The sequence below is a fragment of the Falco punctatus genome (genome assembly GCF_963210335.1).
Source record: "Falco punctatus genome assembly, chromosome: 11".
NCBI classification, from domain to species: Eukaryota; Metazoa; Chordata; class Aves; order Falconiformes; family Falconidae; genus Falco; species Falco punctatus.
Window position 1 is genome coordinate 16,967,247 of NC_137591.1, and position 27,799 is coordinate 16,995,045.

The following is a 27,799-nucleotide window of genomic DNA, read 5'->3' on the forward strand; positions in this document are numbered from 1 at the left end:
TCAACGTTATCTCCAACAGACCAAGCTGCTAAATTAAAAACTTACAAGTTTTTTTGTTGCGGGACTATGCATAGTAGGACGTCTAGCAGCAGCATCAGCTGTCCTTCCTACATCTTCCAAGAAACGATAATCTGAAGATAAAAAAAGAACAAGGGAAAATGTACTGCTAACCTTGTGAAAACCATGAATTTTAAAAAGCACAAAGTATACTCTTACCACTCAAAAGGTTCAAGTCAGTAAATTCGTTTACAGAGATAAACGCTGTTTTATCCCTGACTCCATTACAGCTCAGTGCAAGCTTATGCTTCTTTACACACATTAGACTGAAATGACAAAAATAAAAATGTTAACACGCTGCATTCGGCACGAGTGGGGGGAAAAGTTTAATTCACATAATAGATACCTGCACGAATATTTCATGCATCGTGGACATCTGTACTTAGCTTCCTCTTTGCTACATGTTTCACATCTGAAAGAAGTAAAAAGTACCTCTTAATAAAGTGGCAACTTCATGCCTAAGTGGCTCGGGAAGGTGCCTCCTCAACAATCAGGCACTATGCCAGCAACCAGCGTTTTCAGGAAACGTTATCAGGACCATGAAAGAATAAATACAAATACCTGGATAAGATAAGGTGACAGACAAAATACTGCAAGCTACAGGGAATATCTCCAAACATACGCAGAGGTCTTACCTATATTAAACCACAGTGCAGGTGCTTGAAAGAAAAGAGGAAAAACCCCATGCTACCTGCAGAGCTGGAGGCACAGCAAGGCTGTATCAGTTTATGCTTTGTGCCCTCGCATCACTGCTTTGCTCCGTTTACATCACCTGTCACATGCACGGTACCACGCTGGCTTATAATGCTCCCAGTTTGAGGCAGACAGAAGACAAATGTTGAGGAATCACACTAAAACCTGAACGCTGCATCCCATTTTTGCAATGAAACAGGAAACCCCTGACAACATTGCCAGCAAACCTACTGCTGGCTGTCAGCGGTGCAAACCCCTGAGCCTGGGAACCTCTCTGGCACAGCGCGTACGTTTTATGACTACAGCTAAAAAAATCTTATCTCATTCAAAAAAATTCCTCGACAACTACAGATGTGATAATCTCCCTGTTAATTAGGCTATTGCCACAGATGTTTCTCCTATGCTTAGGAAAAGATTCTTGATACATTAACTGAACCACTCATCACTTTTCATTTAACTCCAACAAACGGGGAAGACAAACACCCCTCACCCCCAGTCAGTAACGTTTTTAAGAGTGGCACAAGCTACTTTTAACTACTAGAGGAGAAACGCAAGGCTCGCTGTGCTGCGCCGCCGGCAGCCGTGGCCCAGCAGGGCAGGGCAGGGCAGGCAGGCGGGCAGGGCAGGGCAGGCAGGGTGGGCAGGCAGGGCAGGCAGGGCGGGCAGGCAGGGCGGGCAGGGCGGGCAGGGCAGGGCAGGGCAGGGCGGGCAGGGCGGGGCGGGCAGGGCAGGGCAGGGCAGGGCAGGGCGGGCAGGGCAGGGCGGGGCGGGGCGGGGCAGGGCGGGCAGGGCGGGCAGGGCAGGGCAGGGCGGGCAGGGCGGGGCGGGCAGGGCAGGGCAGGGCGGGCAGGGCGGGGCGGGGCGGGGCGGGGCAGGGCGGGCAGGGCGGGCAGGGCGGGCAGGGCAGGGCAGGGCAGGGCGGGCAGGGCAGGGCGGGGCAGGGCAGGGCAGGGCGGGCAGGGCGGGCAGGGCAGGGCAGGGCAGGGCGGGGCAGGGCAGGGCAGGGCAGGGCAGGGCGGGCAGGGCAGGGCAGGGCGGGCAGGGCAGGGCAGGGCGGGCAGGGCGGGCAGGGCAGGGTGGGCAGGGCAGGGCAGGGCGGGCAGGCGGGCAGGGCGGGCAGGGCAGGCAGGGCGGCCCGGCAGCGCCACCGCCCGGCGGGAAGGCGGCACCGCGCACCGCCGGCGCCACGCGGCACGGGCACGGGCACAGCACGAGCGCCCCGCGGGCTGGGGAGTAGGAGGGGCTCCCGTCAACCACGATCGCTCTTTGCTCGTTGTGAGCCCCTCCGCGGCGCCCGGCGCCCCTCAGCGGAACAGCGCCGCCCCGCAGGCCCTGCCCGGCGCCACGCGGGCGCTGGCAGGGGCGGAGACGGAGCTGCCCCCGCCGGGCCCCTCGCTGCCGGGAGCGGGGCCTGCCCCGCACCGAGCGGCAGCGCCCACGACGCCGGGCGCCCCTCTCCACAGGCGGCGGGACGGCGCGGCGGCCGCGGGGCAGGGGGCAGAGGGCAGCGCCGCCGTCCCCTGGGGCCCGGCGCACCCCGGGGGGCAGGCCCGGCCCGCGGCGCTGCGTGAGGAGGGGCCGGCGCAGCCTCCCCCTTCGGCGGCCCTGAGCTCCCGCGGAGCTCCAAAAAAGCGCTGCCGAAGCCCAGGAGGCGCCCCCGCCGCCCGCCCATTCCCTACCTCTGCAGGGACATCTTCCGCCCCGCCGGCCGCCCGGGGCTCCCGCCGCCTCCCTGCTCCGCCATAGCTGCGCGGCGCCGCCTCCCCACACGCCGCACGCCGGGGCCCAGCCGCCGGGGCGGGACCGGCCGCGGCTTTTCCTGGGCGGCGGCGCCGCCTGGCGGCCCCCGGGTGGCGGCGGCCTCGCCCCGGCGCTGCGGGGCCCTGCCCGGGGCAGGGGGACGGGCCCCGCTCCCACCCGCCTCCCGCACCCCGCGGCCCTGGCAGCGTCCGCCGGCCTCCGGGGTTGTCCCCTCCTCTCGGGCTGTCTCACAGCCCCGCTTCACAGGTGCTCTTTAATGCATTTTTATCCGTGAACGGTATCCATAACAGGGATAAAAGGATCCTGACAAAGACTCTCTTAATCCAGCTCCCGGCTTACTCTAAAATTAAGGGTAACCATGTAGGTGACCACCTCAGAAACCATAAAAAAATTAATTGCAGAATACAGGTACTTGTTAACGTTATGGGGACAAAATTGTACAAGGTGTCCTGCGAGCACCTTCAGGAGCTCCAGTGAAGATAACCGGCACGGGAGGCTTTCCCGAGTGCCCTGTCCCACAGGAGGCTTTCAGCCAACCTCTGACCACCGCACCTCCATCGACACAGCAGTTACTGTCTGTCAGCATCCCATGGCACAGGTTCGTTGCGCCGTCTGCTCGGGATGTGCATTTTTGCCTCACTTACAGAAACCTACACGTTTGCGTCTGAACAGCCTTGTAAGACTTCAAGCTCTTTGATTTTAAAACACAATTCCTGAGACATGCTAATATAAACCGTAAGACCAGGCTATAAAGACTTTCCAAAAATAGGGCAAGGAGACTAACAAATATACGTGAAGCAGAACATTTTCTAAAAGACGACATTCTTAGAAAAAATAAGTAGCCCCTTCGTCACATCAGATCCACAGCCAAACTAAGAGCAAATGTGAAGTGACACTGTCAGAGTGTAATGATCTTGAAAATGCAAAAAGTGGGACATTTTCTTTAACCATCATCATCACTGACATCTTGCTTTGCCTTTAGTTTTATCACATGTTGTCAAAGAGAACAAAACTGATGCTTTGATATAAAATGTAAAATGGGTTGTACGTGTACGTTACCTTGTAAAAGTAAACACCATCACTCTCGCAGTATTCGATGGCACGAAGCATGTGCATTTCCCCTTGCTAAAAGAAGCGCTGCCACCTAACAAGCACCCTTCTAGAGAACTTTCATCGTAACCAAGAATGAACTATGCAATATGAAACACAATAGTAAAAGACAAAAAAGAGACAGCTTGGAAGCTTATTTTATTATACTTCGGTAAGTGTGCTTTCCTGTGAATCAAGACAGTTAAACAAGCTGAACGCTCCCCTGCTCCCTCATGTAGTTTGGTATCACCATGTACTACTGAGCACACTTTGGATTGCTAATAGATAGAGGCGTATCATTATAAAGACTGCTTTTCCTAATGGTAAAGTTGTTCTTTTTTTAATAAAAAAAAGATGATAGAACATTTTAGACTTAATTTAAAAAAAAAAAGTGATCTAATAACTTTGCAATAAATGGAATTTCTAGGTTGATGAAATGCTGATTATAATTTAACAGCAGCCATTCAGAAGACACGCTGTAGTAGATCTTTTTCACAAGTTACAAAATATATACACAATATATCATCTTAAGATGCCTTTGGCATTAGAAATGTTAACTGAAATACAGAATCTAAAACTCAAAACTACTGTAGGTAGCTCTTCTAACAACAATTTTTACAATGCCTATAAAGCTGACTTTTCTGACTATATGCATCATATACAATGTGCTGTCTCATATACCACTTCCACAACAGTACACAAAAATATTTTAAACAAGAAATCCTCATAAATAATGTTTTCATTGTAGCGAAGTATGTGACCAACGATTTAAAATAAGTACCTTTACAACAGAAACATATCCTGATGTAACCAGCACATACAGTCTGAAAGATAAAAAGGGACTCAAATAATCTCTGCTAAGGCCACAAGCACCTTGTGTTATGAAGAGCACCGAGGCAACATGGACAGGAAATGCGAAAGAGGTAGTGTGCCATCTGTTAAGATGCATGTGTCCACAAAGGACGATAATAAAACAATGTTTCAGAAAAGAAGACGTACTGTACTGTGGCATAATTCAGTTTTCATATATAAGCTATTGCACATTTAGGAGCATTAGCCAGTATTGCTCCTTAGTATTGTATGTCTCCAGCTTTCCTCAGGATGGTTTCTTTGCAGTGCTGTTAAAGAGTTTGCTAAGAACACTAGAGGTCCTGAAAAATTCCATGTTCAGATACTCAGTTCCAGGAAATTATGCAAGAAAGCACCAACATTTTTTTTAAAAATACTTTATGAAAATGGTTGTAGTCTCTTCTTTTTTTTCTTTCTTTTCCTTTTCAATACCATTTCTCCTTAGGAGGAAGTCTTTTTCTTCCTGAGGTTCTTTAAGCACACTGTTTAAAATGATTCTTCAGTTTCCTAGTAATTTTGCCTGTAGTGGATCGTTACTTTTGATTCAATCTATGCAGCAATTCCATGTTGATGCAAAAACCACCCAGGACAGAAACCTTAAAGGAAGCACACTGAACCACTTTCTATGAAGTGCTGCTGTCCTGGTTTGAGATGAGGAAGTGCATTAACTTGAACAACTGGAAGCTGATTAGTATCCTGAGTGTGAAAAAAGAACTGTGTCTTATGCCAGCTGCCATCTTCAAACTGCAACACACAGAAGCAGAGTATTAGATTCATTTCAAACAAAAGCTTCAAAACTCAAATGGAAATTGTGCTTACAGAGTGACAGGAGGAGTAGTGTATAGAAACATTTCTTCTCTCAGCAGTTCCTAAATAAACTATGCAATTTTACAAATGCCATTTCTCCTACGCGATACCATGGGCACTCCTGGCAAAACTGTAACTGTAAAAAAGGCCAGTCCAGTATCCAGCTGGAGCTGATGCAGACACGGTGCAGCACAGTGCAACACGTGCTCTGGCTCAGAGCAAATCGCCTGTCACTTTGCAAGCAGCCCTGGATTCATACAGACTCAGATGTCTTGCTAAAGTCACCTCCAAATCTGAACAGTAGGTCTCAGACTATGAACTTTACAAGCACTTGAATGACTTTTTAGGCCCTTGATGAATAATGATAGGGAATGAGAGCTGCATTTTTGACATGAATTTTGTATTGTTTATTCTAAGCCTTTAAAAATCTCAGTAAATATTTGATATGCCATAAAAATTATAAAATAACATTATAACATTGTCTGAGGTTGGGAGCGTTTTGATGTTTGCAATCACTGCGTTCCTAAAAACCATCAAGTACAGTGGATCACTGAAAAGTCAAATCCCTGCAGAGAGGGAAATGTGTGTGATTCTGTACAGTACATAGTTTCCCACAGAAAGAGTGACAGACCTCGTAGAATCTCAAGAAAAACGGTACTTCTCAATAGTCACCACTGTATGCCTTAACTTTTCTTGGACTTTAAAACAGTCCCGAACAGACCAGGAGGTGGGGAGAAGGGGCTTCAATGACCATACCTTATCTGCGTGACCCAGGCTACAGCATCTCATTAGTGTGTGATAATAAAGTTTGGAAGCATAATGGCTTCAAACCACTTTCTGTCTTGAGAATAAAAATCTCACTCAGCAACCCTGTATCAATATGGAACCACTCTCACATCTTTCATTACTGTAAAGGAGAGCTAAAAAATACTGAAAGGGTAAGGTGCCCTGCTGCTGTATTTCATAGTGTTCTACCAAGACATTTACCAAATGGTTCACATCTTGGTGAGCAGCGTAATCTAATAAGCATGAGATAAGCTCTTCTAATTTTTCCTAAATACAAATATGATTTAATGTTTTAGTTAGCCATGGAGTCCCTTTCCGATCATTATTACTTTATTAAATAACCAAATAATCTACTATAGTCAGTGAATTCCAAGATATTTAGTAGCTGTCCAAAAAATAATTTCCAGCCTGTTTTGACCTGAGATTTTGTGTTAGATAACCTCAACAGAACTCTTACTGAAGCCTGAATTTTCATTTTGAGAGTAACTGTTCCTAAAGTTTCCTGGAGGACCTCCTTACTTCTGCTCTGATATCTCTCCCGTGTCTTAGTAGAGTCTAGAATTACGTGACACTCAATGTGAACAGCAAGTATAGATATCTTCTATTGCTGCAATTGCTTTTACATTTGGACAGATGTTGAATTTAACATCAAAAGATTGGCAGATAGACACGTATGCAGAACAATATAAGAAGTAAGCTTCACAGGATGTGAGTCTAAATGATTGTTATTTATTTGCAGAAAGCTAATAACGTCTAAGTAGTAACTCCATTATGGTTTTAATAACGCTAGTGCTAAAAAGTATTTACCATGCATTCATCCATAAGCACCTTCGGTTCAAGTAGCGTATTTGCTTTAAATATCTGACCGTTCCATCCTTGGAAGCTAACAGATGTTTTCTGGCCACCTGCTTTATTTAATCCCCACATCGGTGTGTTCAGACAATGAACTGTGATGCTATGGGTTGCTTCTGAGCTCAGTAAATGAAGGAAGTTCATCTGTACTTTTCCAATGCCGAACTCCAGCTAAGTTCCAAGAGAAATGCATAGTTAGACTTACAGCTGGACTATGCTGAATGGCCGCAGCAACGCGAAGTGACATGTGCGGTGTTCAGGCATGGGAGCATGTATGCATGTTTATACATTGGGATCAATGCCAAAGAGCATGATTTGTATTTTTCAGGAGAGCTTTTAGGTTCTATTATAGAGATTACTTTAAACAGAAGCATTCATAAGGACATTTTCAAAGCTTAAATACAAACATTTGCTAATGCTTACAACATCGTTGAAACACAGCTGGGCAAAACCCACTGTTTTGAAATAAGGAAACTGAAACAAATAAATTTGTGATTCAAACAAAGATATTGTCAGCAGCAGTGTTTTAACTGCAGCCACATCATCCTGCTGTTTAGTCTTCTTAGTCTACAAGTTCTGGCAACACTTCCATCCCATTAAAACTCCCAAAATTTGTAAGCATACTTTGATTTTAGGCAGAAAATATAGTTACTCATTACTCAACAGTAATTTCTCCAAGACTAGAACATATTCAGGGATTTTCCAAATGTCGGAATGTGTATGGGAGCTTTATGGCATTTCTGATACTCTTCAATGACTACAGTATATATGCAAAACTCCACAAATACAGAATTTCTGTTTCCAAGGGTTCAAGGACTACATGTAAAGAGGAGTGTGAACTAATCATGTAAAGGGAACCAGTCTCTGCCTAATGGCATTTAAAAGTAGCAAATGTTGAAAAGTAGTCATAATTTTCTCCTTCCCATTGCAATGACCTCAGCATCTCTATACTTAACTGCCTTGAGTGATGAGGGTCTATAGCAATAGGACGAAGGGGAACGGTTTTAAACTGAAAGAGGGAAGACTTAGATTAGATTTTAGGGAGAAATTCTTTACTGTGAGGGTGGTGAGACACTGGAACATGTTGCCCAGAGAAGCTGAGGATGCCCCATCCCTGGCAGTGCTCCAGGCCAGGTTGGATGGGGCTTGGAGCAACCTGGTCTAATGGAAGGTGTCCCTGCTGATGGCAAAGGGGGTTGGACTCTTCCAACCCAAACCTTTCTGTGATTCTATGAGTTACTAATGTAGCTTAGAAGCATTTCAGGCTTATTTTTATGCCTTTTATAGAAAAGTATAAAGCAAAACAAAATAATTCTATTGGCATGTAAGGCAAGTAAATAAACAAAGTGAGAGTAACACTAACATATACTGTCTCCAGAAAATCTGTAATTTCTGTAACAGAACGCACAACATGTCCTTCCATGAAGATAAACATTAAAAAAACCCTGAAATCTAACACCTTTTTGTGCGTTAAGCAAATAAGCATTCATTTGTTCAGAGTCCCCCCCGAGAGTCTCTCCGAAGCAATGCATACCTTTGTCACAGACAGTGGCATTAAACATGTCTGACCACCTGCAGTGAAGTTGCAGAAAACTTCAATGGCATCAGAAGGACATCCAATATTTGGGTCAATCCAGTATTTTCCTATTAGTATATAATCCCAGATGGAAAATAAAACCAAAATACAATTGTTACTAAACAATTTGCTAAAATAGTCATACTTTTTGGCAAGTATTAGATCATGTATTATCACCATAGCTCCACGAGGAAATGAAAGAAAAGGAACATGAAAGCCCCTTCACTATTATAATTCTACTAATAACAGATACTGAGCAAAATTATCATAACCATTCAATTCTGATGACATATACGATGACTTTTGAATACTGTCATAGTTTCAAAAATATTTTCTCTTTCTGTAGCTAAATAGTGAGAACAAATGGTATTTCCAGTCTGCTCTTTCTGTATTGAAACTTAACTTTTTTTCTTTGAGCTTGACTTTGTACAGAAGATATATTCAGGAATGTAAAATACCAATCTGCATTCTCTTGCTCTCATAGTATCTTGACGATCCTTTCTTTCTCCACTTTCTCCCATCAGACACTTCTACATGGCATATCCTAGTGATGGCAATGAGTATTTACCATTGTGAATCCATGGAATTTGGTCCAATAAAAGAAACTGGACATACACAAATTGTATCAGGATTTAGCTTCCCTTAATTTATGGTTAAATATGGGTGAGCCTGTGCTCTACAATTTATATGGGTGTGTGTAATCCTCTGAAGTGAGGACTGTGTCAGTGACCTTCGTGGCCCTAAAGGACAGATTTATTTAGGAGAGCACAGTTCTAATGTGGATTAGGCTCATCTCTAGGAGAGTATTAAAGAATTGATCCATCCTTATATATGCCATAGAACAGCAATTTCCCTGTAACATCTAACTTTATTTCCCATTTTCTCCTTTGCTTGTTAACCCTAATACTTAATAATAGGGATATTTACAGGTATTTATTATTTTATTAGCCACTCAGAAACTGAATTATGTCACAGTATTGACATTACAGGTTTAAATAATTATCTTGGATTTGAAATACTGATTCAGGATCTTCTGGGATACAACTACTGTCAGTGTATCTGACAGCAATAGTGTATTGTATATGATTTTCTCATTAGGAATCTAGAATCTGATCCACACAAAATTCATTTATCTATAAATACTTGGGAAACTTTTAATCACAAAATTGGATTCTGCTTCAAATTTTCTGGACATTTTTGTTTACTTATATATATAATCTGTCTCAATTAGATAGCCACATACTTTCATCTTTAAAATTCAGGATTTTTATCTTAAATATAGATAGCTCTGACAGACACACTGTAGCAGAATATAATTTTTAAATCTACACATTAGAATTTTAATGTAGAAAGTAACATTTGGAAGCAACACATTTCAAAGCCTAGCTGTGTTAAAGGTTTAATGGAAGTGGACACTTACCATCTGACACTTTACGTTCACAGTGAAGCAAATCCCTGCAGATGCGTGCTGGGTTATCCCGTGTGCCAAGAGGGTTCTTGATGCTGTGCAGTAAATTGCTAAGGTAGTGCAGCGTTTTGAATATCTCTGTACCGTGATCTAGTAAAGTTACTTCAGTATTCTGGTATTTCTGCCAAGGGCCATTAGCAAATGTGTTACCACAAAGAAGTATCGCAACAATAGTAAAAGTCAAATGGCCATTGAATAGCCAGACAGAAGCAAAGTGTTTATAATGCATGCAATCAGCCATATAAAATGGTAAGAATAACATATTCCAATAAACAAATTAGTACATTTTATTAAAATTATAATAGCAGTGAAATTACAGGCAGATTAAGACCATGCAAATATGTCATTATGACATGTTGACATAAAAATGTGGATACAGGAAAAAAAAGAAAAAAAGAAAAGTGCATTTTTAAAGTACACACAGCTGTTTCAGATATTGAATGGTGACATATACTCTTAGGCTAAACCTAGAAAATATATGCAACTGTACTTGACTTCACCCATGTAGGGAATTTTCTTGCAATCAGTGGGACCACACAGTTGCATATATGTCAGTATTTTTTGAATCAAGGCCTAAATGCCACTGTCATCTGTGGATGAACAGACACAGTCTGTTATGGGTGGTGGCCAGTAAATTTCCATTACTGCCAATCATGACAAAAAGGTAGAATCTCTGGTGTTTTTCTTAAATTCATTTCAACTTTATCCTATAAAACCCAGCATGTTTAATCCTATTCTACAGTAATTACTTGCTATCCATGATTCATTTAAAATTAAGTCTTTGTAAAGAAGCTCTATTCTGTCGTCAAAAAATGTAATTATACTTGCATAACCTGTATGACAGTGTAAAGTACACTAATATATATTACCTCCATCTGCAGTGCAGCATTTGACTCAATCAAAGCTTGAACAGCAGCATTGATGTCCACTTGCTTCTAAAAAATACCCAAAGAAGATTTTTCAGAATATAAAAAGATGAACAGGAATATTCTAAAATGCAGGTATTAAATTATTTGAGCACTAGAGCAACATACATGATAGCTTTGTTATTTTGTCACTTTAGAAAGTAATTAATTGTAAACACTTACTTTTAAAATAGGATCCTCCCTTTCATTTCCAAAGAATGCAAACAAGCATACAGAAAAAGCATATTTGATTTTTATTAGTACCCCCATACACAATTTAATGCTTATACTCCTGGAACCTGGAAAAAAGATACTATAATAGTTGTTACAGACTAATATCCCAACTTATTCCTCCCAGCCATTTAATTTATATACTTAAGAAAACCAATCCAGGTACATGTGAAAGGTGTTATTCCTTTACAGACAGAAGCACACAAAGAATATCTCAATTAGCCATCAGCAGCTGACTGATCAAAGTAGTCCTCATGACGCATGAACAAATACTAAGACAGATAAACTAGCCTCTGAGGAAGAAAGCCCATTGCTTGTGTATCTGCATTCTCTCCACTTCGTGTGACATATATACCAGACCCAGACATCAGGTTTGCTTATTTTTGAAGAATTAAGTCACCCACATAAGCATCTAGTTCTTACAGTTTTTCCTCAGACGATACATATCATTACAGCTTTACGACACTTCAGCAATTGAGTCTGTCCTAACTGGCACAATCGCTTAACAAACTAAATCTGTGTGTGTGTGTGTGCGTGCACACGTATATACGTATAGAACATCTGGGCCAGAAATAGCACAAGATTTTCTGTTGTTGTCTTTCAGAGTGTTCAAATACAAGAGAAAAACCTTTTAGAGTACAGTGGAGTTAACCCATGTCAAAAGTATGAGCATGTCCACGAGCGCTGCCTGGTGAGGGCTCAGCAGCGTGGCAGAACAGAACTGACAGTGTAAGATGGAACGCTCAAAAAATGTAGTGCTGTAGTGATGGAAGTTGTAAAAAAATGTATTTGCATTTCATGTGCAGTGATGGAACAAGCAATGCATTTCAAGAGGATCCTGCTACTTTCACTTTCAAAAAAGGACTGTGTTGTAGGTTACGGTTGCTACAGAACTTACTCTTGGTCCTGGTGGTCCAGGTGGTCCCTGAAAAGTGGGATAAACCAGATATTAAGTGCTTTGTAAGTTTATATAATGCAATCACTATAGAAAAATACAGGCATATTTTTTTATGCACTTACAGGTGGCCCTGGATGGCCCTGAGGTCCCTGAGGCCCCTGGAAGACATGGAGATAAAACACAATGGTTATAGATGAACACCTCTGCTTTTACATTTATGCATTTTTTTAAATCACAAAATGCCACAATACGTACAATGAAGAAGATGTGATACTGGTTTTGGTAAAGCTGTAGATTATTAAGTTACCCCTGAAGCAGCAGTGTGCTCTGGTGGCCAAGAAGGCCAGTGGGATCCTGGGGTGCATTAGGAAGAGCTGGCCAGAAGGTCAAGGGAGCTGATCCTCCCCTTCTGCTCTGCTGTGGTGAGGCAGCAACTGGAGTGCTGTGTCCAGGCCTGGGCTCCCCAGTTCAAGAGGGACAGGGAACTGCTGAAGAGGGTCTGGCAGAAGGCTATGAAGATGACGGGGGGACTGGAGCCAACTCTTTTATGAGGAAAGGCTGAGAGGGCTGGGCCTGTTGAGCCTGGAGAAGACTGAGAAGGGATCTTATAAATGTCTACAAATATCTTAAGGGTGAGTGACAAGAGGATGGGGCTGGGGCTCTTTTCAGTGTAGCCCAGTGACAGGACAAGAGGCAATGGGCACAAACTGCAACACAAGAAGTGCCACCTGAATAAATATGAGGAAGAACTTCTTTACCTTGAAGGTGACAGTGCACTGGAACAGGCTGCCCGGGGAGGTTGTGGAGTCTCCTCTGGAGACATTCAAAACCCACCTGGATGCAATTGTGTGCAACCTGTCCTAGGTGAACCTGCTTTAGCAGGGGGTTGGACTAGATGATCTCCTGAGGCCCCTTACAACGTTCTGTGATTCTATGACTAGTTGCTATTGTCAAAGTACCATGCTTTGTTAACATGTGAATATTCCTGTCAGTATTGCTGGGTTGCTGGTTACTTGTTTATTCAAGGACTTTTGATATTAAGGGAACAACAGAAGTCATACAAAGGCTTATGTGGCCAAAATGTACGTAGTCTGAAACTAAGTTTTAGGGTTGCCTTAGGATTGGACACGGGCCCTACCCCAAAACAATAATTGCATATGAATTATCTTTTCTTTGAGCAACTATTCACATTAAGATGGAATGATTATGAATATTTATGAATATACAGTGATACTTGTGTCTCTGTTAGATTCTCACCTTCAGTCTATATACTCAAGCCTCTAGGAGCTGCTGTAATATGAACAATAGCAAGAACAATGACAAGGAAAAGAACAGATGGCAGTGCCTTGATACGAGCAAAAGAGAAGAAAAAGGAATGAAAGGCATAGGCCAGACCTGCACCACGTATTAGTAAAACCTTTTAACATAACTGAGTTAATTTAAGCAAAACATTCTTTAGCTAGTGTTTCTTGTACCAATTATTCAAGCACAATAAGCTGTTCCAGCAAAAGCCCTCTTACACCAGTATGGTCACACTAGTACAAAGTCTCTGCCAAAAGAGAAATAATCTTATCTGCCATGGTCATGCTGACAAATACTGCAAAACTGATCTAGTCAAAGAGGTATTAAGTTGTAAGTCACTTAACATGGTAGTAAGAAGTATTCCTGCTGTGAGATTTCACAGCAAGACCTGTGTGAGTGCCACTGCATGCTACAACTGCTGAACTTGGGCTGTGCTTCAAGCTGCCACCAGCAAGGGTAGCTGGAAATGGTTAAAGAAAGGCCAGGTTCAATCTAACATCAATACACATGTATTTTAACAAAGGTTCTCAAAGCAGATAGGAGCGATTTACTTAAGTCACTGAGGCTCCAAATTTGTCAGTTCTTAGGAGAATACCAGCGGTGTTTCTTACTGCCTCTAGACATATTTGTACGGCAGAGCACATGGTAGCTGCTGGGGAATGCATCGGTCAGGCGTTACAATAACTTCTACAGCTGCACACGTGAAGGGTCCTGCCTGTCACCTGCCCTGGTCCTGCCAGAGAGGCTCAGCTGCTGGATTATGAAGGGTGTGAAAAGCGAGGGCCATCACATAGCTCCTAGCACCAGGTCTCTACCAACAAGGCTGTGCTGAGGGACTGCAAGCAGCTTTGAGGCCAAGAGCCATGCTTTACCCATGTTCTTTGGAGAATAGAGGAGAAAAACAGAAGTGATTTCAGGGTGTTTAGAGAGATGGACTTGACTAAGAGGATCTCAATGGCATAAGCTCTAGGGACTGTAAATATTGCCAGCTTTTCAACTGATAAATCCTAACCCTATTTATTTGTTTCATCCACTTACACCAATAGAAGGCACTCTAAGCCATCTTTTACATGTTTACAGATATTTTATAAAGGCATCAATGAATGATGTTGGAAAATGAAAAAAAAAAAAAGAAAAAAAAGTCAGTTTATCATATACAGTAGTATAGAAATCCCTGTGGGTTCTGTGGCAAGTACCTTGCTGCCTTTTACTCTTCTGAGTTTGGTTATAGCTCAGCTTTAAATTTTCTTTGAAATCCTATTACTATTAAATAGGCATAAAATATTACTGTTGTTATTAAGTATTAAAAAACTGATGAGAGATGAGTTTGCAGAGATGACATTCACTGTTTTGGGGTAGCCCCTCAGCTGTTGCAAATCAGCTGGGTTTTGCAGAGCTGCCTTGTTGTATGCCAGCCGAGAGGGCTGACCTCCACATTTAATTCATCAGATCTGCAACTCAGCTGCTGTTAGGCTGCTGCAGGATACCTTCAGTCCCATATGGATATATTACTGGACTGTCTGATTGCGCTTGGTGAAGTATGTTTCGTATAAAATGAAAAAGAAAGTGTGAAAAAGAAAACTTGAGAAATGAATTTGGCAGTTCACGGATATATCTGTTTATCTTGGTTCAGGACTCAATTATGCAAACACTAAGGCAAGGCAAGGCACAAAGTCTTCAACAGTTTGTCCCTAAGTAACCACTGCTCTCTGCTGAATAGATGTCCTTGTTCTGCGTGCTGAGATTTAGACATTCCAGTGGATTTTTCAGATGACTGAATGCTTCAGTTAATATTCTATGTTCTTGGCATGTGTCACAATTTTAAGACTCAAAGAGTCTTGGGACAAGAACAATTTATAGTGGTTTCTGAGATAGAACTGAAATAGTTCTGAGAGAACTGAAAAATCAAGACCTGCTCTGTTCCATGAATTTAAGGTATTTGCAAAACAGGAATGTGATTTTTCTTGATTCACAGTCTCCTTGCCAATAAAACCCCTATGAAAAAAAGGTGAATATTGAATGCTCTTTGTTAAATATAGTGAGCTACTTTGGGGATACAACATTTTTTAAATGCATTAGAAGTTCAGAGGGGTATATCAATTAACTTTACAAGCCTTTAAAATATAATGAAACTGCACAGAGTACATTGAAAAGCCTGTAGAGACATTATAAATGTTCTTTCTTTCTGTTGCAGAGCAGCAAAATAAGGTTAAATTACACTTTTCATGGATTAAGTTAATTGCTAAATGTTTTACTGGAATGTACAGGATTACCTTTACAAATCTACTTAATTTACCCTTTGATCACATTAGAATTTAAGGGAGAAAAGTGTAATTCCAGTTCATAACAACAAAAGCAGAGACTTGAACAGTAAGTTTTAGTGTGCTCTAATTCTTTAATCACCCAATCTGATTACTAGTACAGAAGTTCAAAGGCCAAAACCCTGATCTTGTTCTAATATTGTAAGGCCCTGATTTTACAGGCAATGATACATACGCTTAACTTTGAAAACATAAGCAATCCCAAGGCTTCCACATTTTCCATGACTTTTGAAATTTTCCTAGAAACAGAAAGTCTTTTTAACAAAAACTTTTAATGTTCATCTTTCCCCAATCACTTTTGTCATTTTGGTGTTATCTGATATCTGGTAATGGGTAAAGCCTAATAACATCCCACAATATAATAGTCAGATGCACAATACAGTGTAACAGCTGCCATTAATGATTGTAAATCTAAGATAAAGATGATAATGGGAAAGACATACACTGCAACAGATTGCCGAGAGATTATCCTATCTCCACCCCTGGAAGTTCTCAAGACCCAGCTGAATAAATCCCTGAGCAATGTGGTCTGATTTCAGAGCTGACTCTTTTAAACAGGAGGTTGGCCTAGAAATGTCTTGAGATCCCTTACAACCTGGATTATCCTATGACTCTATATTATAATTCATTATGTGACATGCCATGAAATAAAAAATTAAGACAATGAGAACACACTTTCAGAATTGTCAGAATTCTGAATCAATATTCCAAAATGTATTCCATGTTTTTAAAATGTTTCAATCACAGTGAAATGAACATTTTGAATTGAAAAATAATATTGAATAATTTTTTTTTTTTAACAAACCGTTTCTGACTTTATCAATTTTTCTCCAGAAATAGTGTACAGGATCTGAACATTTGTTCACCACTGACCTCAATAAGGAGACATGATTTTACATTCCGTGTTTTTCAGGGGATAAAAGGACATTTCTTTCTAATAGTGAACACTGTATCCCTGACAGACTAAAAACTGTAACTAAAACTTGGGACTGCTACAAAAAAGTTAAAATCTTTGTGATTCTAGGAAGAATGCCAATATAAATTTTAAAGGCATAAATTCAAGGTCAGAGTACACAGATAAATGAAAATATTTTTTTTTCTTTTGTATCTGAAAATAGTTGGAAATAAATCCTTTTCTTGGCTACATAATATAAAGTAATGCCACTGTGTACGATTTAAAATCAAACATTCTTCTTCTGAAGACAGTCTCAGGAGATTAACTCATCTTGATGAATTCAATAACTTATGCAGGAAATAACTTCTTAAACACCAGCACCAATAATGGAAACAGGTGTTTCTTGTTCACCATTTTGGATGTTTTTTATTTTTCTTTTTCAAGGGTCAGCATTTTTAGCTCTATGCCGTCATAACAATTCTTATGAACAAACAGTACAAAAAGACAGTTAAGATGTTTAATATCAGCACGAATTAAGGAACTCGTTTTCCTCCTCTTCTGAGGTAGCAATTGCCACAAGAGCATTAGAATCAAAGAGGAAAGTTCCCCAAGACCCATACAGCAAGCTGTGTTCCAAGCCTTAATTCTTTAAGCAGTTCTGAGTATTTCTGATTTTTTTTCAGAACTTCCATAAGGTAGCTAGGTTAGAATTGTACACAGATAGCTGCCAAAAAACAAAATACAAGATAAACTAAATTATTTTAGTGAGGTTTGGTGAAAGGCAGGGTAGGAGCAACAGGAACAAGATCACATTAGTTAGTTACTGGAAAAGGAACTAATTATTAACCTGCCATATAAAGTAATGTCATAGGTATCGACTATCATTGCATTCATATTTACTGTAAATATGATACTTCAATGGCTTTTCACAAAGCCACAATTAATTGGAGACTTTACTAGCTCAAACACAACTTTTAAATCAAATAAAATATTTATTAATGTACAAAACCTAATGTAATATTCTTAATGAAAAATGAAAGACAGCAACTTCATAACCAATTATTAATGCTGCCTACTGGTACTACAGCTGGCATACACAGCATGGACACCCACCCTCAGTTCTAGGCTTCTCCTGAACTTCTCCCTCTCTAGACAAGATGGTATAGATGTATGAACATGTGTATGCACGCTGTGCTGTGAGGCACTGGAACATTGACAAGAAACGTGACAAAGGATTTTTCTTTTATATCTGAACTGGGACAGATTTGAAGTATGTGACAGTTATATGATCGGGGTCATGCTGCCTGACAGCATACACCCACCGGGCATACCCACATAAGTCAACCTGAACGAGAGGTCAGACTTTTGACTTATGCTATCAGCTTTCTTGGCCAGTGCTCTCCAGGAGCACAATACGACTGTCTGCCATTCAGAACATGCAAGAGCGTATTCTGTGTAACACAGGAATAGTTTTTACACAGCCAAAAGACTGAAAGCACAAAAGTTGTTTCATCTTACCATTTCACCCCTTGTGCCCTTTTCACCTCTTGGTCCCTGTAAGAAAGAGAAGCTGTTAACCCGGTATGCTTTCTAGCCACCTAGGGCTGAAATAAGCAAATTAATATCCACAAGAGTTATACCGCTCACATGGAAAGTCCAGTCTCATCTGTGGAAGTATTTACTACTCTGAGGCTTCAATTTTCCTGTACTATTAGAAAACTAAATTATTTAAAAACATCTTGTAATTCCTGTATGTGGAAAGCTGTTGTTTTCTTAGGATTGTAAATGTTTTTTTCTCAGTAATTTTAAATGTCAGTGTTCTCCTTGTCAATCAGCTGTATTTTCCACAATCTGATCCACTGTAATACATCAGTGCTTCACCATCCTAAGAGTCAAAACCACAACTCGGTAGTCTCCATCACTGAAGATATCCATTGGTTACATATGTGGTTTTATTACCCCATTAGTTTTCCTCTCACATTCAGATTAGACGCTGTTTTTCTGTCTCCATGGCATTTTTGGCTAGTTTTGCACTTAAACTGTGTTTCCGAAGACAATCTTACAATCCTTCTCTGGAATTATTTTGCATCTTGATGGTAGCATTTCATAACACAGAAGTAATCTTCAACTGTAATGCTTTCTTTATGGTAATAGACTTCATATTGAATGTAATAGTTTGCCATAACAAGCTTTCGTACGAGTATACGCAACTGTAAAGTCTTCCTCCTGACTGGGATTAAAGAGTGCAGCAAGACTGAAAGTACTGTCTTTTTCCCAACAAGTGGAAAGAATAGTCTAATTATATAAGGAACATTTCCCTTCTCCTTTCTTTTTCACTTTTAAGTATTTGTATTTATTACTTTTATTCTATATTCCTGTTATTTTTATTATTATTTCAGTTTTTAAACATTTTCATTCACTCCAAGTCTTGATCAGACAGAGGAACTTGGGTGGTACAAAGAGCTTCTACAACTACCTTACATAGCTGGGTAGTCTGCAGAGATGAGCCAGAGGGTGTCCTGGCAGAACACCGCTCTGTCTGGCACAGGGAGTGCAACAGGGGATGGAAACAGGGATGAGGTCAGAACTCCGCCACCGCAGGGAACCTGGGGTGCACTGAAGGTTGTCAGAAAAGCCAAAAGATGTTCAAGTTGTAACAGGGACCTCAACAACAGCTGGAACACACCCCAACAAGGGCTTGGCATTCCCAGTGTGCCTGGAGGGGTGCTCTGGACAGTTCAGCCCAATCAACACATGAAAAAAATAAACTATATTGACACCGAGTGTGGATACTCTTTAGGTATGTTTCAGACCTAAGGCTGAGAAAGATATCCAGGTGGTAGTTACTATGTGCTGTTTTACACCTTGACTCGCCCACTGCTCCTGTAGGTCTGCCCCCTGTGTACTGTACTTAGAAGGCCATTGCAATGACTCTTTTGTCATTTTTTTCTTGTTTGTATTACAGATGCTGGAGTCACATACATTAGCTTACCAGCATGGTGTAACATGAGGATGGTCCTGCTAGTTGCAATTTGCAAATAGAAAAATGAGAAGGTTGCTAGTTGCAAAACAGATTGTTGAAAATAAAGGTAGGTGAAATAACCAAATTATGCAAAAGGAAAACGAAACTTACAGGCCTTCCAGTTGGGCCTGTTAGGCCTTCTTGGCCAATAGGGCCAATATATCCCTGAAAAAAAACAAATAATTTATTAGTCCACCATGTTTTCGAAATTAAAAGAATTGTCATGAGGTGTCCTGGTTTAAAGTTGTTCAGCACACAGCCCCGGCAAATATCCAAAAGATCATGGTGATAGTCTCTTTCTTAAAACTGAGTGCACATTGCTACAAAATCCGCAAGGTAATTATTTCAATAATTAGTAATAGCTGTGCTTGGAAAGCCCACACACATTCTTTTATGTGAAAGCTGATGAACTAAGAACAGTGGAAACTTCAGTATTCTGATTACAAAAGACCACATATTTATGGAGCTACAATTAATTGTATCTTGCGCTATATTATTGCCCACAGGTACTCTTGTAAGGCTGCCAGTAAGCGCTGCTGAAATGTTACTTTCCTGTTCCATTTCATTTTAGAGCAAACTGCTCATTTCCAGGTTTATCTTGTAGAGGAACGTTTAGAAGAAATTTGCTATAACAACAGGCCCCTAAAGCTGCTGCTCTGCATCTGGTTAACTGAAGTAATTCAGTTCTGTGATGGCAAAGAAAATATGTATTAAAAAAAGACAACGTATTAATCAATAATGCCTGAGCACCACTCTGTCTTACTGCAGGCAAAATTTGACCCTTTTTTCTTTTGTTGTAGGACACAGTGATACAACCAGCATTATTGCCAGTAAGAAGACAGAGTTCAGTCCCAACAGAGAAAGCAATAAAGATATTTGTGTAGATTAAATTAGACTACAAAAGCCGCACTTTGTTAGCAGAGCTTCTTTTCTCCTTCAAGATTAAGAGCACAGCTCTGCTTGTATATCTTGCAATCAGCAGAGTGTTGTATGTTGCAGTACAAGCAAAGGGCTTCTAGTGGAGTCATAGTCTCAGAGAAAAAGGTTTGGTGAGAGGGTTCCGGGCTTGTTAACAAGAAAAAGATGATTCCCTAAATTAAAGACGTGCCACTTGCAAGCCATCCTGACAATCTCTTTCATGGAGTGAAACACTTACAACATGGCCTGTTGGACCTTTCGGGCCCAGAATTCCAACTAAGCCAATGTCCCCTGCAGGACCCTGCAAATGCAAAGGAACAGTTTAAACAAACATGGACATTTAGGTATCCACTTGTTTCAATCTCTTGTAATCAGTGAAAGTAAGATAATTTCTACAAGTAGTAACAGTGAAAACACCAAGCGCACTGACTCAGAATGTTCATCCTTGGACACAGAGTACACAGTTCTCCCTAAAATGTTCCAACAGTTCATATAGATTTTAAACAAATATTGTTAAAGCTGATTAATTCTATACTTTCTGAATGTTCTCACCCTGTAAATGGCTTAAGATCTAACAGAAAAGAATGAGCACATACTTTTGGACCTGGGAATCCTTGAAACCCCATTAAACCTCGATCTCCATCTTCTCCCTGTAATAGGAGCAGGTACTCTTACTATTATTTCACATTGGTAACTCTTGGACTACTTGTTTTGCATCAACAGCTGCGATTACGTACAGTCTGTCCTTTCAGTCCAGTGTCTCCTGCTGGTCCTTGGTCACCTTGTGATCCTGGAAGGCCCCTTTTGCCTCGCTTTCCTGGATGACCCAGAAGCCCATTTTCACCCTGTTAATAGGAAGATAACACATGCTTTACATTTATAACTGCCATAATTTTAATAAAGATAAGTTTTCTGGAAAAAGTATGGAACAAGCTTTCTCATTAAGAAATAGACCTACTCCATTTATTTTATTTCGAACAAGAATGCTTTCAACAATTGTACATTCACTAAAATGCAAATGTGACTTGACTATTCCTTGACTTGGAAACATACAAATCCCATCCATGTTGGATCATTTCCAGTATGGCATCTCCCAGTGCAAGCACTAAAATTCACAAAACGAAATACAGAACAGGCAGGTTAGAAGTAAATTTAAGAAGTGCACCTCTGAGCAAGGCATAGTATAGTTGTGGAACTCCTTGCTATTAGACTAAAAGTTTACATTGATTCAAATGGAAACTAGACAAGTTCATGCAAGGGCAATCCTCTGAAGACTATCAAATACATAGAAAACATGTCTAGCTCAGGTTACCAAGCTGCAATTAAGGCTGTGAATATACACCTTTCATGCTTGCTTTGCGCTTACGCTCTTTCCCAGGTGTTAGCTTTCTGCTCTAACAAAGACAGACTTTGGCCTGACACAGTGTGTCCACTCTTTACTCTTATTTTGCACTATGGGGTAACAGTTTTCCCTCACCTCATCTATTCCCTGTCATTTTCAGATTGCAAGTGCTTCTGAGCAGGAACTACCTCCTACGGCTCATTGTCTAGACAAAGGAGTAAAATCCAGACTGGGAGCACTGGCAATGAACACTGCAAATACTGAATACAGTTTATACTGGAACGTTTTCTAAAAAGATAACAAAGACAATATTTCTGCCCCCAACCCTCCCCGCCTTCAAGTGTCTTAAGGTTTTAAACAAGTGTTTACCAATAAAATCTCAGAGCGCGCTGCACATCATGATTTTACATGAAAAATCCTATTCTATGAAAAATCCTATTCTAAATGAAGAAAATTATCTGTAATGTTTCCAACCCTTTTCTTCTTTTACCACTGAAATTAGTCTAATTAATATGAGGATATGCTGATGTCAGGTACCTGGAACTGCCTGGAAAATAGAGCACTCTTAGATTTCTTTCTTTCTGACAGGACTGAACAAGAACAATTTAAGTCCTATGACATCCCAGACATGCTTGTTAGCCCCCAAAATTGGGATTTAGGCTTGAAATTACAGTACTTCTGTGCTAATAGATTGCTTAGATGTTCAAATCATCTAAACCAGTAGTTACCTAAGTTTAAAAAGTCAGGAAACGTTTGGCCCTAAAGCTTTGAGTGAATAAATACAAAGTGTTTTGAATGACTTCTGGAGTTGAAGAAGAGCATCCAGATGGACGGGATCTCTGCCTTCAAATTACAGTTTATATAAATGAGGCCAGCACAACTTGCAGTCTTCAAGTTAAGTTTTGATGTCAGTTGCTCATATGATTATCAGTAGCATGGTGGTTCCACCATCACTGGACACAGTATGAAGACTAAGTAGTATCAGTAATACTGTACTCGTACAACAAGATGCCAGGTGCGTACCTTGAGTCCTGGTGCTCCCCTGGGCCCTGGCATGCCTGGAAATCCCTTGGGACCTCGAGCTCCAGGATAACCTGCCAGACCTTGTAAGCCTGAGTTTCCTTTATTACCCTTAATAAATTGAAAATAATTGATTACAAGCAGAACATCCAAACATGTTTTTCATTGTATGCTAAAACAGGCATCTAACATAAAACTGGTCATAGCCACACACATCGATGGTACATCAAAATATATGGGAAGACAATGATCAGCATCATCATCTGGATTTCTCCTAATATTCCAAAAGCAAACCCGCATCATACTTAGCAACAAAGCTACATGTGATGTAATGGTGGGGTGGATTGATGTTTCTATGGAGTCAAGCTGTTATAATTTAACAAGTCACTGATAGTCAGCAAAGCAAATGCTAATGATGCCACAGCCCATTGCAGTTATTCATTCAGTGCTCATCTTAAACCTTGTTCTGTCCTATCCTAAATATATCCAGATGTCATTTGTGTAGGATCACCTACCTAGACCTTGAAAGACTTATGAGAACATTCAAGAGAATCAATTGCCTCTTTGGGCTTATGCAAGGCAACTTCCCTATTAGCACCCTCCTAAAGAGAATAGTTGTCCGGTTGGACCACCAGCTTAGGTACCAGTGATCTAGAAACTGTAAGCAATCTTCTTTCCACAGTAAGTGTGCATTCAAATATATATGGAAGCACTCATGGGCACACCAATGAGTGTTTTTACCTTCCACAGGGAATCACAGTTTATATATTTATATATTTACCACCTGAAAATTTTCACGTTCATCTTAATAGCCTATAGTTCTGATCCCTATTTAATTCTTTTCTAATTCTGTTTTGAAATGCCCAGGAAGAGAGCGCTAATTTCCATGAATTATAGAAGATGAATCCTTGAGATGGTTCTGGATGAGTGTTGTGTGATGTCTGAGGATTCTGAGCTTACGATGAGGAGCTCCTTCTGATGAAAAGAAGGTGCTGAATTCATTCATTACAGGTGGGCTGAAAATACAGTTGATATTCACACACACAGTTGATATTCATTTTTCCAAGAAGAAGGAAGTCCGCATCAAGAAACAAAATGAGACTACCTTCCCACAAAAACATTCAAAGTTCAACATGCTTATTTAAAAATTTCAGACACACTGATTAGCATGGTTATGTATACTTTGTAGGGATTCATATACAATAACTTGTAAGAAAAGAAGAAAGATAAGAATAGTTGTTATGAAAATGTATGAGAACATCAGACAATAAAAAAAGCAACTATTTTTAATGAAAAAACATGTTACTGAGTACATGGAGCTAAGCCAATTTTAACATGTTAAAAAATATAAAATGGAAATTTGCTACCATCCAAGTTAATATTTCTGTGAGGTCATTTAGTAGAAATATATATATATACATACACACACACCTTCCTTATTTCATATGACATTCGGTTAAGCATTCATAGAAATAGAAGGGTTACAGGAAGCAGGGTTTTTATATTAAATTTGATTGTCAGGGCTTTTGAATATGGTATTGTGGCTTATAGTCTGATGGACTGAAATTTACATAGCGAAAGTTCTCTTCTTTTTATTAATTGTGGCAAAAATCAGTTACAAGCCTCTCTATTACAACTTGTAATGCTGCTATATATTGTTAACATGAAGTAATAAAGTCTTTTTTAATATGAAAGATGACATTTTGAGTGGAAAGGTAAAAATGTGAGAATTCTTTGAGGTGATACTACTAAATCCAACTCCAGAGAAATTTAAATACTTGGAAGAGGTTCAGTAGGACATTATCTGCAACCGGAGAGGCTCAAATAGGGTCCATCTGCCCCCTACGGGTAACTTGTTTAATTTTTTCTTTGTTCAACCAGATAGAAAATGTATACTTGTAACAGTGCCTCATGCAGCACCTTGATTACCTCTGAACATCAAAAGTAACTTGCCGCCCTTTTATAACAATTACTGGTCCATCTAACTAGAAATACTAAGAAATACCATCCTTGAAATCAAAGCGATAAGACTTTCAGCAATGAGAAAAATTAAAGGGATTTTCTCCCTCCTCTCTGCTCCCAGAAGGAGCAGATCACCACCCTTGACCCACTGCAAAGAACAGATAGAGAGAAACCCTGTTTCCAAGTATGCTTCCAGGCACCTCGGATACCTAGTACCCTCTTTCACTGGTTTTGGGCAAATCTTCAGATTTCTTAGGTAGAGAGACATAGGTTACAAATTCAAAGACAATAAGGAAAACGTGGGATTATCTCAGAGCCTGAGAGGCAACAGTTGCAGTTGGGGCCTCTGGCTCATTTTCAGGAACAGAACTATGAGGCTTCTCTGATTAAGAAAACATTTTGTCTTAGCTGTAGTTACTACTAACATACGCTAATGAAACAGTTCTCCCAGCACACCTCCCTTATGCTAACTTCACATCCTGGCCAGAACATCAGGAGCAAAACAGAACGAGAACAAAAGAATTGGCTTAATTTTCAAGATGCTCAAGAACTGAGAATAGTTCCTTCCATTTAAATACCCTAACCTTAGAAAATCTGTAGTGCAAGATGACATAAAGAGGGGCAATATGGAAAGCAACTTACCTTAGGGCCAGGCTTCCCTGACAGCCCAGCCTTGCCAGGATTCCCAGGAATGCCTTCTGGTCCAGGGTACCCAACTGCTCCTTTCTGCCCTGCTGGCCCTGGTTTTCCCTTGAAACAAATTCAAATCAAACACAGCACTGTTGGCTCCCTTCATTTTCACCATCACAGAACTAGATCCCAGTCACAGCGTTTCCTAAACGTTATGTAGTAACAGACCTAGTGACACGAATGAATACTTGTAGAGGGAGCTCCGAGTTAGGATGTATGGTTTGAAATGCTACTGGCTTAATCTTAGACTTGCTGTGTTGTGGGATATGAGCAACCTCAGCTGAAACCATGGGGCTGACTCCTCTGCGTGTCAGGCCTGGAAGATGGCTAAAAGTGTTGAGTCTTAAAATGAAACAAGGAAACACAATAAATTCATCTATTTATCCCTGCAGAAAATCCAACCATGTACCTTTCAGCCTTCATTTTACTAGGTACTCTGTACTGTACATTCTCAAATTTATGCTGTTCAAATTTTAACGTATCTAAAATACAAACTATTTGTATTTTGTGCTAACTGTTGCTATACTTGGACGAAAAAGTCTCATATCACATCAACCAGAGTAACAGTGATCATCTTCTTCACAATTATTTCGCTTTAGACCGACATACACTATCTTAAGGCGCTTTGAGTTCTGCAATTATTTCTGTATGAAAGCTTTTCTCATAAATTTAAAATATGTAAACTACAACACATCTTGTTTGAAAAACTGTAGTTAACAACAACCATATAGAATATAAGCAGCATGCCATTTTAATCTTATTTCTAACTTTTGGTTGCTGAAGTATCTTGCACTTGGGATATGCTTTGAAACTTCCTCAAGTTTTAGTTTTACTGTCTTCTCCTCACTTCTCTGTATGTCTTGCCTTTCCCTCTTTTCCTTTGTCTGCTGAATGATAGACTCTCTGCAGTCCTCCAGAGGAAAGAGCTGAGTATTTACAAAAGACACACAGGTCCTTGCCTTTAAAAGGCTGTCCTCACACTCTGCCCAGCAGGTACAAGCTCTGTGAAGCAGCTGCATTTCTCTGGTTACTGACAATGTTTTGATGTGGGATAGTATAAAAGTTATTTACAATATGTGCTTGTGTGGTACTATTTATTAGGAGACCAAAATAGCCCTGATGCATTTTGTCCTTGGTTATGTTTACAGAACACCTACTGTTTCCTGCTCTTTCTTATCCCCGAGGAAGGGATGCAAGTTAGCTTCTCTACAGTAACTCAAGAAAGAACAGTAAAAATTTCAGCTCAGGGCAAGCAAGAGAAAGGGGAAAACCTCAAGGGATCTGCCAGACATATCCATCACAGACATAAGGATCCAGGCTTCTGTAGGCTGCAGATGTTCAAAGAACTGATGGGAGCCAGGAGTGAACAGTAGTACAGCTCTGTGCAACATAATGTGATAACTTGCACACGGACTACAAGCCACCAGCAAAAATGATCTAAGTAACCTTACAAGTGGGAAGGACCTTGTTATATTAGCTGCATTTCACCTCCATGTGCTGAGTGACTGAGTACAATTCAGTATAATTTCAGTTTCAATAATTATTCTTATTTTCACAGAGGTTCCTTTACACTTCCTGGATAATAAGAAGTGAGCACAGAGTGAGTGGAATGGATTGTAGAGCGAGTGTAAGATTTTCTAGTACCACTGGCATGACTCAGTTTTGGTTTTATTAGTTATTATTTCCTTTGTTTTATAACCTGAAGGTAGACTGTAGAATTTTGTTACTTACAGGAATTCCAGGTTTGCCTGCCTGACCCGTTGCTCCTTTCTTCCCTGCAGGTCCCTAAAAGTCACAAATACTTGTGAACTGTCAAAAGTCTTAAACTCAATCCCCTAAGAAGAGCTGAGAATTGTTCCCCTCTAGTATGCACGTTCACATTGCCTAGGCTTTGGACCAGATTATTTCAGGAGACAGCAGAAAGTTTTTTAAGTAAAAGTAAATACATTTTTTGTAGAATTGTATTTTTTTTTCCTTTTCCCAAATTGGTATAGAACTTTTTCAACAACAGGCATAAAAAGTTTTTCACTACGAATCTGGCAGTTTCTCCTCCATCAGCCACACCTCTGTAAGGAAGCGTGCTTTTACAGCACTTCCCATACCTTTTAAGAAAGTAAGCCATGAAAAGTAGGCAATATAGATGCACTGAGTGTATATGGAAGAGAATATTAGAAAACAATAGTGTCAAATATGGGAACATTCTTTTTATCTAAGACGTACACAAAAGACAAAATTTACTTAAAACCAGACTTTTTTTTTTTCTTGACTGACCTAGGAATCTGTAATCTTAGAAAACTGATTGACACTGATAGCAGATAACATTCTTGTAAGTGGCTTAGTGACACAGGAGGCCAA

The 27,799-nt window shown here is 40.6% G+C and overlaps 2 protein-coding genes across 2 annotated transcripts in view; both read right to left on the minus strand.

The window, feature by feature from the left end:
- Positions 1 to 2,574, minus strand: part of ZNHIT6 (zinc finger HIT-type containing 6) — a 37,627-nt gene extending 35,053 nt beyond the window's left edge. Inside the window, exons 1-4 of the mRNA XM_080406651.1 lie at positions 2,430 to 2,574; positions 404 to 469; positions 217 to 323; positions 46 to 131 (exon numbers count right to left, since the gene is read on the minus strand). Of these exons, the coding sequence (XP_080262777.1) occupies positions 46 to 131; positions 217 to 323; positions 404 to 469; positions 2,430 to 2,494 (324 nt within the window). The 5' untranslated portion in view covers positions 2,495 to 2,574. The remainder of the gene's footprint in view (positions 1 to 45; positions 132 to 216; positions 324 to 403; positions 470 to 2,429) is intronic.
- A 117-nt stretch (positions 2,575 to 2,691) lies between these two features.
- The window catches only part of COL24A1 (collagen type XXIV alpha 1 chain), a 156,716-nt gene continuing 131,608 nt past the window's right edge, over positions 2,692 to 27,799 (minus strand). The window contains exons 46-60 of the mRNA XM_080406641.1: positions 27,176 to 27,229; positions 25,397 to 25,504; positions 22,796 to 22,903; positions 21,168 to 21,275; positions 21,027 to 21,080; positions 20,669 to 20,731; positions 19,624 to 19,677; positions 18,009 to 18,044; positions 12,095 to 12,130; positions 11,973 to 11,999; positions 10,808 to 10,873; positions 9,891 to 10,059; positions 8,429 to 8,538; positions 6,850 to 7,065; positions 2,692 to 5,193 (exon numbers count right to left, since the gene is read on the minus strand). Of these exons, the coding sequence (XP_080262767.1) occupies positions 5,047 to 5,193; positions 6,850 to 7,065; positions 8,429 to 8,538; positions 9,891 to 10,059; positions 10,808 to 10,873; positions 11,973 to 11,999; positions 12,095 to 12,130; positions 18,009 to 18,044; positions 19,624 to 19,677; positions 20,669 to 20,731; positions 21,027 to 21,080; positions 21,168 to 21,275; positions 22,796 to 22,903; positions 25,397 to 25,504; positions 27,176 to 27,229 (1,356 nt within the window). The 3' untranslated portion in view covers positions 2,692 to 5,046. The remainder of the gene's footprint in view (positions 5,194 to 6,849; positions 7,066 to 8,428; positions 8,539 to 9,890; positions 10,060 to 10,807; positions 10,874 to 11,972; positions 12,000 to 12,094; positions 12,131 to 18,008; positions 18,045 to 19,623; positions 19,678 to 20,668; positions 20,732 to 21,026; positions 21,081 to 21,167; positions 21,276 to 22,795; positions 22,904 to 25,396; positions 25,505 to 27,175; positions 27,230 to 27,799) is intronic.